Source organism: Melospiza georgiana, chromosome 2 (genome assembly GCF_028018845.1).
Source record: "Melospiza georgiana isolate bMelGeo1 chromosome 2, bMelGeo1.pri, whole genome shotgun sequence".
NCBI classification, from domain to species: domain Eukaryota; kingdom Metazoa; phylum Chordata; class Aves; order Passeriformes; family Passerellidae; genus Melospiza; species Melospiza georgiana.
Genome location: NC_080431.1, coordinates 63,381,805 through 63,394,733, shown reverse-complemented (window position 1 = coordinate 63,394,733; position 12,929 = coordinate 63,381,805). Strand labels below are relative to the sequence as shown.

The 12,929-nt window shown below is 47.7% G+C and overlaps 1 protein-coding gene across 1 annotated transcript in view; it reads left to right on the top strand.

Annotated features, from left to right (window-relative positions):
* The first annotated feature begins 104 nt into the window (after positions 1–104).
* FGF9 (fibroblast growth factor 9) overlaps positions 105–12,929 on the top strand; it is a 30,749-nt gene continuing 17,924 nt past the window's right edge. The window contains exons 1-2 of the mRNA XM_058045623.1: positions 105–1,405; positions 7,811–7,914. Of these exons, the coding sequence (XP_057901606.1) occupies positions 1,129–1,405; positions 7,811–7,914 (381 nt within the window). The 5' untranslated portion in view covers positions 105–1,128. The remainder of the gene's footprint in view (positions 1,406–7,810; positions 7,915–12,929) is intronic.

Sequence of the window (12,929 nt, the reverse complement as noted above, 5' to 3'; positions counted from 1 at the left end):
CAATGTCAGCGGGGACTCGGGCTATGCGGGCATCTCCCGAGGAGCCCGCTTCCCGCAGCGGGCGGGCGCGGTATATTTAGCATCGCGTCGCTTTATTCCTCCCCCAAAGTTTCGCCCACTTATTTATTTATTTGCCGGCGAGCGCCGCGCTGCCGCAGAGCAGCAAGAGCCGCTCCGCGCCGTGCCGAGCGCTGGAAGCGGCTCGGTATTGCAGCAGGTAGGGCTGAGCGCTAGGACCTCGGAGAATCCTTCCAGCAGCAATCAGGACTACCTTAAACCCAGCCCAATGCCTCTTCCTGCGCCAGTCTGCGTGCTGGATGGAGATCCACAGTCAAGAGCTGCAGCTCAGTGCTGGAGTACAACATTTCACAGGGAGCCCTGCAGAAGCAACACCTGTTTCGAGCCAGCCAAGAAAGACACAAGCACTTGTATGTTGCTGCTTTGCTTGTGGATCGTCAATAATCCTAAACCAGTGGACATCTGCTGAGCCTCCTGAGAATTCTGGATAATAGATTTGGACGTCAAAAGTTTTTTTTTCCTTTTTCTTTTTTCCATTTTTTTTTGGATTTATCTCAGCCAACAACGTGAGATTTCCCCCCTCCCCCTTTGCAGGATTCATGCTGATGTATGCAGTCTGTTATAGAGTAAAAACAGCGCATGCCTTTCTGGAGTCAGAATCCATAAATCCTGACGTAGCCTGTGCATCTTAAAAAAAAAATCCCTATAACGCCTAGGTATTTAAGTTGCTATGGTCATTCTTATCTTAAACCAAATGGAGAAACTACGGATTTTTTTCTTTATTACAGTTGGATGGGCTGAAGACCGTATTGCTTGCTAAGAGCTGGGGATATATGCATTTATATAGATATACACATCTATATGTTTATAAATATGTCAGTGTGTGAGTATAAAGTGGTGGTTTCTTAGACTAACTGGTTTGACCTTGAACCTGTACCAGTCAAAACAGAATATTACTTTTATTTATGCATTTAATGGATTGAAGAAAGAACATTTTCTCTGTAACTGCGCTAGGGAGGGGAGAGGAGTGGAATATACCTAATCTTATATCTCCTGGGTTTGGCACCATCATTATTGTTTATTCTCATTCTCTAAAAGCAGAATCTTCTGATGGCTCCCTTAGGTGAAGTTGGGAACTATTTCGGTGTGCAGGATGCAGTACCCTTTGGGAATGTGCCCGTTTTGCCGGTGGATAGTCCGGTTTTGTTAAGTGACCACCTGGGTCAGTCTGAGGCAGGTGGGCTACCCAGGGGGCCTGCGGTCACGGACTTGGACCATTTAAAGGGGATCCTCAGGCGGAGGCAGCTATACTGCAGGACTGGATTTCATTTAGAAATCTTCCCCAATGGTACTATCCAGGGAACCAGGCAAGACCACAGCAGATTTGGTAGGTATTTTCCTTAACCCTTTAGTGGTCATGTGATGAAATAATGGGGCAGAACTGCGGGCGGGGGGACGGTGGGGGGTGCGAGGCGGGCGGGAAGGGGGGTTTGTGTTGATGGCTGATCCGCCGAGGGGAAAAATGAATGTGTCCGGGGGTGCAGATGCACACGAGCGGCTCCGCCGCGGCGGAGCAGGAGCCCTCGCTGGGTGCTCGGTAGCGATGTTTGTGTAGCCCCAAGTTCTGCTTAACAGCAGACGCGTACTGGGAGGTGGTGGTGGCGGTGGTGGAATTTTTGCTCGGGACGTTTCTGCTGAATGATTTGATTTCGCGAGTTTAAAGGGTTTTTAATCATTAACCACCACAATTTAAAATTCACCGAGTTTCCTGGAGGGAGTGGCTCTCGTCCTATACGCAAATTGACGAGGGCTTTTCTTTCGTTTTCTCTGCCGATTACCTGCCCTAGTAACTGCCCGAATCGCACAGCCTGTCTGGTTCGCTGCTCGGCGAGGATTTAGCGGCAGCGCACCCGCAGCCAGGCTCTCCGCCCGGCCGAGCCCGCACCCGCAGCCGTGCGGCAGTGCCGGTGACAGGCGCCCCGGGAAAGAGGGAGCGCAGGTGGGGTCCGGAGCCAGCCGGGAATCCTGCGCCAAAACCTGCCTTTCTCGAGCTGTGTGGCGTGTCACGGCGACTTTGAAAAGAGCATTCCCTGGGTTTCCTTTCCAGGGGACACTGTTTGTGACTCTGCAGCGAGGGCTGCTGGCCCCGGCCGCTCCGGAGAGCCTGTGCACGCACACACGCACGCATGCACACGCGAGTCCAGTGGGCCTGGAGCTTTTCGGCTGCCAGGGAGTCTGTTAAAGGCCCGGCAGATTGAATGTATGAAAGTGACTAAAACAGTCTGGCTGAGCTGATACTTTGGGGGTTTTTTTAAGGAGGGGTGCGGAAAATATGCCAGGTTAGCTCGCCACGCTCCCAGCTGTTGGAAGGAGTTAACTTGTGAGTGAACCAACCTGACAACACTTAAATTCGGTCATAAAAACAAAGTCCTGTGTTGATTTTTTTTCTCTCCTTGTATTTTAATGCCAGATGTTGAACGATATCTAAGCTGCACTTTATTGCTTTGTGAAGCTATTTAGATAATGCCGGTGTTGTAGGAGATGATCTCCAAAGGGCTCATAAGGGAAGCGGAGAGGGAGGGACGGGGGAGGAGAGGACTGAAGCTCTCGCATGGTCGCAGGTTCATCCTCCATCCCCCTCCATCCGCTGCTCCCTGACACTCTCACGCTGCTTACAGGCCCTTCCTCCCTCCCACGCCGCCCGCCCGCGGTCTCCGGGGCTGGGTGCGGGGTGGGGGCAGCCTCGCGGCTCTCCCGGGGGCGCAACATCCACGCTTCCTGGCGAGAAAAAGTGCGGAAAGTGTTTCAGGCAGACGCGTAGTGAGGGGAGCGGGGCGGGGGGCGGGGGTGTGTTGCAGCCAGGCGTTTTCCTTGGCACGGGCAGGCGCCGCGCGTGGCTGCCGCAGGTTCCCCGTGCCCGCTGCGCTGCGGGCTCGGGGCGGCGGGCTCGGGGCGGCGGGCTCGGCGCGGAGCGGGGCCGCGGCAGGTGTAGGGCGCTGCGCGCACCGGCAGCCGCGGCGGCGGGGGGCGGCCGCCCGCGGGGCCCCGCCGCCCCCGGAGGAGGGCCGCCAGCTGCTCCCTTCGCAAGGCGGCCGTGACCACATTATTCGTGGCGTCTATTTTTAAAAATGGCTTTCCAGCCGCAGTTGTAGGAAGCTGACAATTCCGAGGGGCAGTTCTTCCACCCCTTGCAGCGCCTTGGCTTTAAATAGATTTTTTTTTTTTTTTTGTCCTTGTCGGTTTGATCTCTCTCTTCCCCCCACCGGGACGCGCTTCAGTGGTAACTCTTTTCCCCATGCAGCGCGCCGGTGATGCCCCTGCTCGCTCCGGGGCTGGGAAGACCGGGCACGGCAAACCCGTGGGATGCCTAGGGGCTCCCGGCTTCTTTGCGGGAAGGTACTTTTGTATCGGTGCCGTGACATGGCTGTTGTGTTTGCCGGAAGGTCACAGAATAGCTGGTGCTATTTGAGTTTTGGTGATTTTGAAATCTTCTGATGATCCTGGGGAGGTCTGCATCCCATCTCGGGAGCTGCCCTGGGGAGAGCGGGCTCACATGGTCTCCTGCGAGCGTGTGCGGGAAACCTGCGTGCGCGTGTGTGGATGCGGGGGTGCGCGTCAGAAGGAAGTTTTTCTCCAGGAATAAGGAGGACAAAGAGAAAACCCCGGGGGCTGCGCGTAAACTCCTCTCTGGGCTCTGCCCTGTGGGAATCCCCCTCCCCGCACACACCTCTGGAGAGACATCAGATAAGAGTAATTCTTTTGTGATGCTATGTTGGATGTGTGCCTATTGCGTACAATGAACCGAGCCATATTGTGTGTCTATACTCGCCCGGTTCTGGGAGCCCTGGCATTTCGCAATTCCTGCAGCAAGATGTCCATCTCTAAAAGAAAAGCTCCCCGGGAGAACCCGGCTAGGTCCCCCCGTAATGTGATCTCAGGTGATCAAAGCCTTATCTCTCCCGGGTCACAAAAGAAATTTTTTTGATGCAGTCTCCTTTAGTGTAGGGCATTGGCTAGACAGTAGAGTCATTGTAAATTCAGGAACTCTTTAACAGCGGAGAGGCGTGTCTCTGTGCGTCAGCACAAGTACTGCATGCACAGCACTAAAAAAATAGGAGCATGCAGGAAAAGGAAAAAAAAAAAAGCTTGTCAGCAGGTGACCTCCGCTCCCCGGGACCTGCTGCTACAAGGAACCGCTGCGTTCATCATCTGCGGGAGCCGCGCAGCCGCCCGCCCTCCGCCTGCCCGGCCCGCCCGGCCTGCTCGGGCGCTGGGCTGGCGGGGCGGGCTGAGGGCCGGGCGGGCGCGGGGGCGGCTCCGGCCGGGGGTCCCTGCGCTGCCGCCCCTCCGTGCCGGGCGCGCTGGGCGGGCCTGCCCCCAGCGCTGTCTCCGGGGAGAGCCAGCAGGCCGGGGCGGGGCGGGGCGGGGGGAAGGTGATGCGTGCGGGGAAGGCGCTGGCCCCCGGCACCGGGAATCGTGGGCCAGGTTTTAGGCGGAGGGAAAGGCGCCGAGCAGGCCCGACAGTCTCCTCCGCTATCGAGCGTTGCGGAGGGGAGGGGATGGGGGGGCGGGCAGGGGCGCTGTGGGAGCCTGAAACTGAAGCAGGGCCCTGCTGCCTGGGGGTGCCGTGTCTGTCTGCGCTCCCGTCTTTTAATTGGCATCATGTGGGGGAGCGGGCGGGGTGGTGACAGCTGCGACAGGCGGGACGCATCCCGGCGGAGCGCTCAGCCCCGCGCAGCCCCGCTCCGCAGCCGCGGCCGGAGGGCGGGAGGCCGAGAGGGGGGCGCCGGGGGCAGGGGGGCGCAGGGCGAGCTCCTTCCCTCGCCCCATCTCTGCGCTGACCTCCCGGCGGCTTCTGAGACACGAGGGGCTCCGCTCCCCTCGCCACGCTGCCCGGGGAGAGAACTGGCCGGAGGGTCCCCCAGCGGTCCCCCTGCGCTCCCCTTCCCCTGGAAGCCGTACCAAGAGGGGGCTGGCAGAGATATTTGCTCGCTGTCTTCCTTGTCAGAGATGGTCTGCTGCACTGCTAAGGGAAAGCTGAACTGCTCCACTCCATTGATACAAAGAAAGCCAGAGACAAAAATGGGCAAAGGGCAGACCGTCAACAACATAAAATTGTGCGGTTACAGAGGTGTTCATTGCCTAAAAGCTAAGGAAAATGCTTCTGTAGGCCTGCTTTTAACCATAGCTAAGACAGATGCAAATTAAAATTTGGCTTTAGTGAACAACACACCTCCTCTCACCTGTGAGTGTGTCAGGAGAGCAGGACAGCATTTATGTCAGGCTGTGGTCCTGCACCATTCAGCATTGTCTGAGCTGGATCATGTAGAAGAAGGTGTGTGAAGGGCTGATGTGGGCATGTAGGAAATAAATAACTTCCCTGAAACTTTCATCCTATCGTTGTGAAGGAATGGATCTTTGAGCATTTTCCTTAATAAAACCACTTCAATACAGTGAGAAGAATTTCAGCACCCCATGTGCTGACTTATTTCCTCTCTACTTCTCTTCCTTTCCACATTTTTTAGCTATAAATAGGGCCCTAGCTTTCAAAGTTTGGAGTTGTCCTGATTTTCATTTGATACAGCCTCATTTTGAAGAGGATTGTCTATTTTAATATCTAGTTCAGGCCCTAAGTACTATCTGTATATTATAGACACTATACAGTGAAAATATGCCCAGAACTGTGGGACAAATGCAATCCTTTAGCTGACAAGACTTCTGTAAGACTGGATGCTTGGCCCCAGATAATTTCTTGAAGGACTTAATATGGCACATAAAACTTGCTGTGAGTAGGCTTTTGAGTATTTCAAATGAAGAAGTCTCAATTCTGATCTCAAATATGTGCATACTCTTTGCCAAGTACCTTAAATTAATTTTCTGCACTTACGATAGGACATGACAGTGCCCTTTTTGTTCTTTTGGTGCAGAAAGCAGTGTGCATTCAAATATTTGAAATGATGACAGCAATTAAAGACTACATTTGGACTGATATGAAAAATGCCAGACTCACTAACTTAGCTATAGTAGTGTCTAATACGCACTTAATGTAAGATTTAAACTCAGTTAAAATTGCTTGGTAACATGTATCAAGTAATATGATATTTTGGTAAAAGCTTTAGAGAAAAAGCCTTAGTAAGAAATCTGAAAGTATTGCATGTCCAGATATAATGGGAATTTTAAAATTGTTTCAATGCATCAATTGTATCTAAGACACTACATATACCAGACAAAAGGTGTGCTGCCACTTTATATTACTTAAATAATTACATAGTGGCAAAATATTTCCCCCAGTATTTTTTATTTGTGCATATGTAGAGAATAATTTAAAATGACCAGGCCTTAAAAAAGGTTATCAAAACAATAATACTGTGGTGTTTGTAGTGCTGAATAATATATAAGGTAATGATCAATACTCCCTTACAGGGAATACTTTTCATCTTTACATTAGCTTGGCTATAAATTTTCCCTATTGGCTTCAACTTGTGCTATGTTCAATCTCTGCAATTCATGCCTGCTATTGATTAGTGCACAACTATTTTGTAAGAGATGCCAAATTAATTGTTAAAAAAAGCCACAAAATGCCTTTTTATTTGCCATGTGCGGCTCAACACACACTATACTGTTATTTCATTATTTCATATGCATATATTTTCCAATAAGCTTTAAAAATAGTTATGCAGTGTACTTGGACATGAAAATTCACATAATGTATTGAAAATGCTACTCTGTGCAGGACACACCTTATTTTGTGACTCAGAAAGTAGCATAACACAGCAGCATGCTTCTGAATGTTGCTGGATAACTTCCTGAGAGACCATTACAGTCTTAGATGAGCACTCCCAAAGAGGAAGAATTTTCCATTTTTTAACACAGGATTACTAGGCTTATGCCAGATTTCACCAGTAGCATCCTCACTGAAGAGGTAAACAATTTGCAGGGAAGGCTGCCAGAAAATCCCCAAACCCTCAGAACCAGATGAGCCAATACTTGATACAGATACTTGTACTGTGCACATGGATGCTGAACCTTGGAGCTTTGCAAAAGCAGTGCTTCTCTGCAAAGTGTTCTTGTTTCTAAGTGAACAAATGTCGGTGTAAGGTTGCTGTTATTTGCATGGGAAAACTTGATCATGTACACACTGTTACACTTAGGTGTAGGATGTTTTAATGTCTGAATTTTAGATGAGTAAATGATAACACACCAGAGAGAATGGTTACTATCTAAACAGAAATGCATGACACTGGACTATACTAAGGATTTTCATTTCTCAAGCCTCTGGAAGATCATACTGTGAGTAAATCTTTCCCTGTATTTCTGATTCATTGATGTCTGAAAGGAGATCTTTTGGTTCCATGTGTAACATTGCTTTATTTCACAATTCCAATTAAAATGCATATTTTTTCAGAATTTATTTTGCAAGACAAGTTTCATAGGTTCCTCATTCCTGCTAATTTTGGCAATCTAAAAACTTTTTTTTTTTCTCTGAATATATTATCTGTTGTGCAAATCAGAATAACTGAGCTTGAGATACGTGTTTAGGAATGATGAGAAAGATTGGGGCAATCTCTAAATTTGATACATTAATGCTGTCTGCAGTGCATCATTCTAACAAAGACCCAAAGTACTTGAAGTATTGTATATTAATTTTGTCCTCATCTTCCAAACAACTCAAAAAATGTGAAAAAAGCCTTGAAAATAGCTGCTTGACACTCAGGGATAAGTCATATCTGGGGAAAAAAATCTTTCAATAGGAACAGTTCATACATTGTTTGTTTTTTCCTGCATTTCATAGGTATACTGGAATTTATCAGTATAGCAGTGGGCTTGGTCAGCATCCGAGGAGTCGACAGTGGACTTTACCTTGGAATGAATGAGAAAGGAGAACTGTATGGCTCGGTGAGTTCCTGCTAGCCTTGGGCAGTTTTAATCCTTACATTCTGTGGGGAAACACTGGCTAGCTCCTACAAGCTCCCATTGCACTATGTGTGTGTGCTGTATGAGCACTCTTTCTGCTCTGAATATCTTGCAATCTAATTCAAAACAAGACCCCGTGGGTGACATAATGAATGTGGGAGAGAGAAAAGGTGACAAAATCAGGAATGAGTAATAATGCAGATGAATGGCAATTTAGATACAAACAATAGAGACTGATGGCCAGAGCTGGTCACTGAAGACTAAAGGATGTACTCTAAGATTTGTAAATGTCTCCTGTCAGTGGAAACCTAAATCCAGACAAAGCAGATTCCTTTTGTGTGTAGGCAGAGAGCTTTCTAGGAATTGACAAAATAAGGTAGAGGGGGAGGAAAAGGGTGGCATATGTGGATGAGAGAATGAGAAACAAGAGTATGACAGAAGTTATAAAAAGTATAGGAATGAGGGCAAGAGGCTTGGTGATCTTGTCCTGAAAGTTTCGTTGGTGCTCCCTGAGGGATGGCAGCAGGAGGGAGTAACGGGTGTGAGGGAGGAGTAAAACTTGGTATTTCAGATGTGGGAGTTTGCCAGCCTACCTGCAGCTGATGGGTGACTGTTCTTGGCAGCATGGGCTGTCTTACAGCAGAGCAGAGAGAGAGAGTGTGTGTGTGTGTGTGTATGTGTGTGTGTGCATATGTTGGTATGACGTGGCTCTTACCTGGGACTATTGGAGGCATCTGATGTACAACCGGCTTCGTACCCTGGGTAGATCGTGGGCAGGTTCATCTGGAATTTGGCAGATAATTCCCCAGATGGTAGAAGGCAAGCTCTTCTAGCAGTAAAATATCAACCTCCAAAGTTTACAAGCGGTTGTATTTGAGGAAAAGGGTGGTAGGATTGAAGGGTAAGTGAATATCTGAGGCAAAAGTGAACATCTGAAATGAAGTGAAGCTGTGTATTCACAGAAGTTCATTAGAAGCAGAGGAGAAGGGTACAATGATCCATTGTAATGTAGTGTAAATGTTGAAGAGAAGCACTCAAAAAGAAGTTAAAGTGATAGAGAAGGGCTTTGAATGTAATTGAAGACCCCTGTGTCACAGGGGAGTAGCAGTAACAGGGAGAAGGGTGGGGATGGCAGTAAGAGTAGGAGAAAACATGAGATGATGCCTGTGAGTGGGCAGCTGAAAACAGAAGGAATAAGAGGGAAGTCCAACTTCCATGTACATTATCCATGTAGAAGTGTGAGCAAGTGAAACTAGGAAAGTCCAGCAGCAGTGTTTCCATAAGGGTGTCCAGGTTCACTGATCTCTTTCTAGCAAAATTTTGTGTGAGAGAGATGAGGAGGATTATCTTCTCGACAAAGAGCAAGCTAGGTGAGGAAGCCGGGAGATGCAGACAATGACAGTATATGCCATTAGGCAGAAAAAGAGGTGGTAAAATGAGGGGCAAGGCTGGGATGGAGGATGAATGGACATGGGAGAAGGGGAGGTGCAGAGGTGGTGAGAGCCAGTGAGCGGGAAAGGCCAAAGAAACTGAATTTAGCATAAATGTCAATATGGAGCAGGTAAAGTTTGGAAGGATGGAGAGGGAGTGAGAAAAGGAATTGATGCAATGACAGATGTAAACCAGTTGCCTGTGAGGAGCAAGTTGTCATAAGTCATAGTCCTTGTGCAGCTGATGAATGTGATAAAGAACTAGCGAAGTACATGAGTACATCAGGTTCAGTTAGGCAGCAAAAAGGCAGAACAACAACAGTAATATGAATCAGTAATGTTGATAGTCATCAGTGAGAGTAATTGTTTCAACACATAAACACAGTGAATCAGTTACTCTGCATTTCAGATATTCTGAGACAGGAAATGTGGTTATTGAGAGAGCTTAAATGCATAGACTTGGGAAAGCAAACGTTACATAACTTTCCTGTGCAATTTATGTTTTGTATTTGCAATATGTTTGGCTGTCAGAATGAATTAGTCAAGACAATCTTTGCTGAAGAAATATACACAAGAAATTCTTTGCAAATTAGTAAGCTCACTGCATTTATAAAATAGTTGTTCCATGAACAGCAGTTCTAAAGGAGCCTGCTTTCCTAAGGAGCTGTGTCCCACAGTACAAGGCATGGGTCTCTCTGACATTCTGTCCCTGCAGTAGCATAAATTCCCTAGCCTTTTGTGTTTCTTGTATGGAGAAAGGGACAGTGTTAGCTGTCCATGCTCACCAGACTGTCAGTTTGCCGGGATTACATAGCTCTCCACTCCCAAGTGGGATGTGCAAATAATTTCTCTTCTTTACTCTGGCTCTGATTAGTTGCAAAACTGATAGGAACTTAATTTTCTTGAAGACCTTTGCCTCCTAATTGAAACTGGTTGACAAGCTAAGGAGAGACAAGCAGGCAAATGGATGTACAGTATAATTGGATAACCTCTTTTTCCTAAGAAATGACACTAAAAATATGAAGCCATTCATAACGGAGAACTGGCAATCTCTGAGGCTAGAATGCAAAGTTCAGGTTAAAATCTGATGGATGATAGGGCTTATTGTCAGCCTCCAGAGATGGGACATACTAAAGAGTGATGGTAATTGAATTACATTACTTCCAATGAAATATAACCTCTAATGGCTGCTCAGTGTGATGATGCTTTAAAGCCTTGTCAACACTAGCAATCCTAGTGCCTATATTTCAGCAACTGTCAGCTCCCTTAGAAACACTGAGATAAGCAGGCCTCAGAGCAGATTTTTGTGTAGAATTGGCTGGACATTTTTAAGTGACAGTGTTTTGCTTTTGGTTCTGGTAAAAAAATGTAATTAATTGAAAGTGAAGTTCTCTGATGGGAATGAATTTGCTGCTTGAATCAGAAGAAAGTCACAATCCAGTACAGAATTATCTCTCTGGCAAAGTAGAAGATCAGATTAAAAGAAATTAGTTTTGAGACTGATGTGTGGTAGACTGTGAAAAAGTTACATCAGTTTTTCACCTGTATTAAGCAGACCAGTCTCTCCAGCTGAACCGCTCTGTAGCACCAGTAAGGTGTCCTTGTGCTGCTGTGCTGTGAGGTGTATCCCTCTGTCTTGGTTTATTCCCTAGGGGCTGTGAGCAGCATCAGCTTTGTCACCTAGCAGGTACATTTAAGACAGTGTGGCTGTGTTTCCTAAGATGGGAAACCCACACACAACTGAGCAGCAGCCTAAGAAATGCTTGGTCTTGCTCTGCATCAGCACTGGGGATCTAAGTAGGTGCTTAGATTCACAGCTTGTGCGGCATTCAGTACTCGACACTATTGGAATACATGCCCTGTGTCTGACACTATCACATTTATATTCTAATTACTGCATGAAAAATACATTAGACATGAACCAAATCGGTGACCTAAAAGACCTCTATCCTTCTATATTTGTATTTGAAACATTTGACGCAGGAAGATTTTTTCCCAGCATAATTGTGGTGCCACTGGAGATGGGACATATGGCCAAGCACAGCCACCAGGATGGGTGATTGCTGCCAGTTTTTATGAAAGACAAGAGTAGAGGCAGTTTCAGCATATCTTGATCCAGTCACATCCCTCTTGGCCTTCTCAAAGTTCTGCTTTCCTCATAGATTAGCTGCTTGACAAGCTCTTCCCACCTCCCCACTCTCACAGGGGTCAGTTCCTGCTGCATTCTCTGGTCAGAAGAGCACAGTGTCTCTCATGCTGCTTTCAGGCAGATGTGTAACATAACGTGGCTGTTCTCAAATTCCTCCTCATGCCATGGATTTGGCCAGGGGAAGCTGAAAATACATGCACATGGTGCTGCAGGGGAACCATTGGTAGCTACCTAACAATGACTCTGAGCCTGGTTGGTGTCAACAGCTTTCCCTCCTGCCTCATCTGTCCCTGCTTTCCCTTTACCTTGCCTTTCCCTGGCAGCCTGCAGCTATGACTCATCATGTTTCACAGCAGCTACTGTGCTTGCCACTGGAAAGGAGGAAAATGCAAACTACAGATAGGACCCAAAGGGGGTTAAGACAAGATATGAAGACCTTTTCCTTCCCAAGTGCCAAACAGCTTTTACCAACATGTCTGGCAAGGACGTTAGCAAATGTGTGTGAGCTGTGTTCCTCAGGGCCATGCCACAGAGGGAGGGAGGTCTTCCTGATCTGATCGCACAACCTTCATGCTTTTGTAGGCTTTCCCCATTATCATGCTGCCTTTGGGAATATTAGCAGATATTATAACTATTACATTGTGAATCACTCTCTAATTTTCTTCCAGCCTGTGTAATAGTAACTGTGTTAATCATTTAAATTGTTTGCTGTATTTCCATCCTTTATACAGCAGTATTTAGAGGTGCTCCCATCACTCTGGCAAGGGACATTGCTGAGTTATGTCATGCCGGTCGTTGTATGGTCAAATACTAATTTGAAAACCTAGCAAAAATGAATATTCCCACTGCAGGCTGTCCTCTGAGGGAGTTTTGTGCTACCTCAAGCACAGACCAAGCAGGAACATGGGACACCCTTGCCTCAGCTGCCCTGGCTGTCCTGGCTGTCCCACAGCAGAGAGCTGTGCTGCATCTGACTGCTGCCATGCCCACCTCACTGATCTCTCACAGACGTGCACCTGCCCCATTCCTCTCCTCAGACTGAATATAAATAATTTTTTTTGGTGGTGGGTGTAGTGAGGTACAGGAACAGGTTGCCAAGAGACACTGTAGATGCCCCATTGCTGAAAACATTCAGTCAGGTTAGACCAGGCTCTGAGCAACCTGATGTAGTTGAAGATGTGCATTGCAGGGGGGTTAGACTAAGTGAGATTTAAAAGTCCTTTTCAACCCAAACCATTCTGTGAAATGCTGGTGCATCCACTGCTCCTTGTGCCCTTGGCAGGTGACAAAAGACAGCTCAGGTTGGTGTTCAGGAGGAATTTTGGTAGCTGCAAGATCTAGAGCAGCTACCAGGAAAACTGTGCAGGTGGGGAGAGGAAGGCAGGAGTGGAGATGGAGGAGTTGTTGAGGAAGGGGGG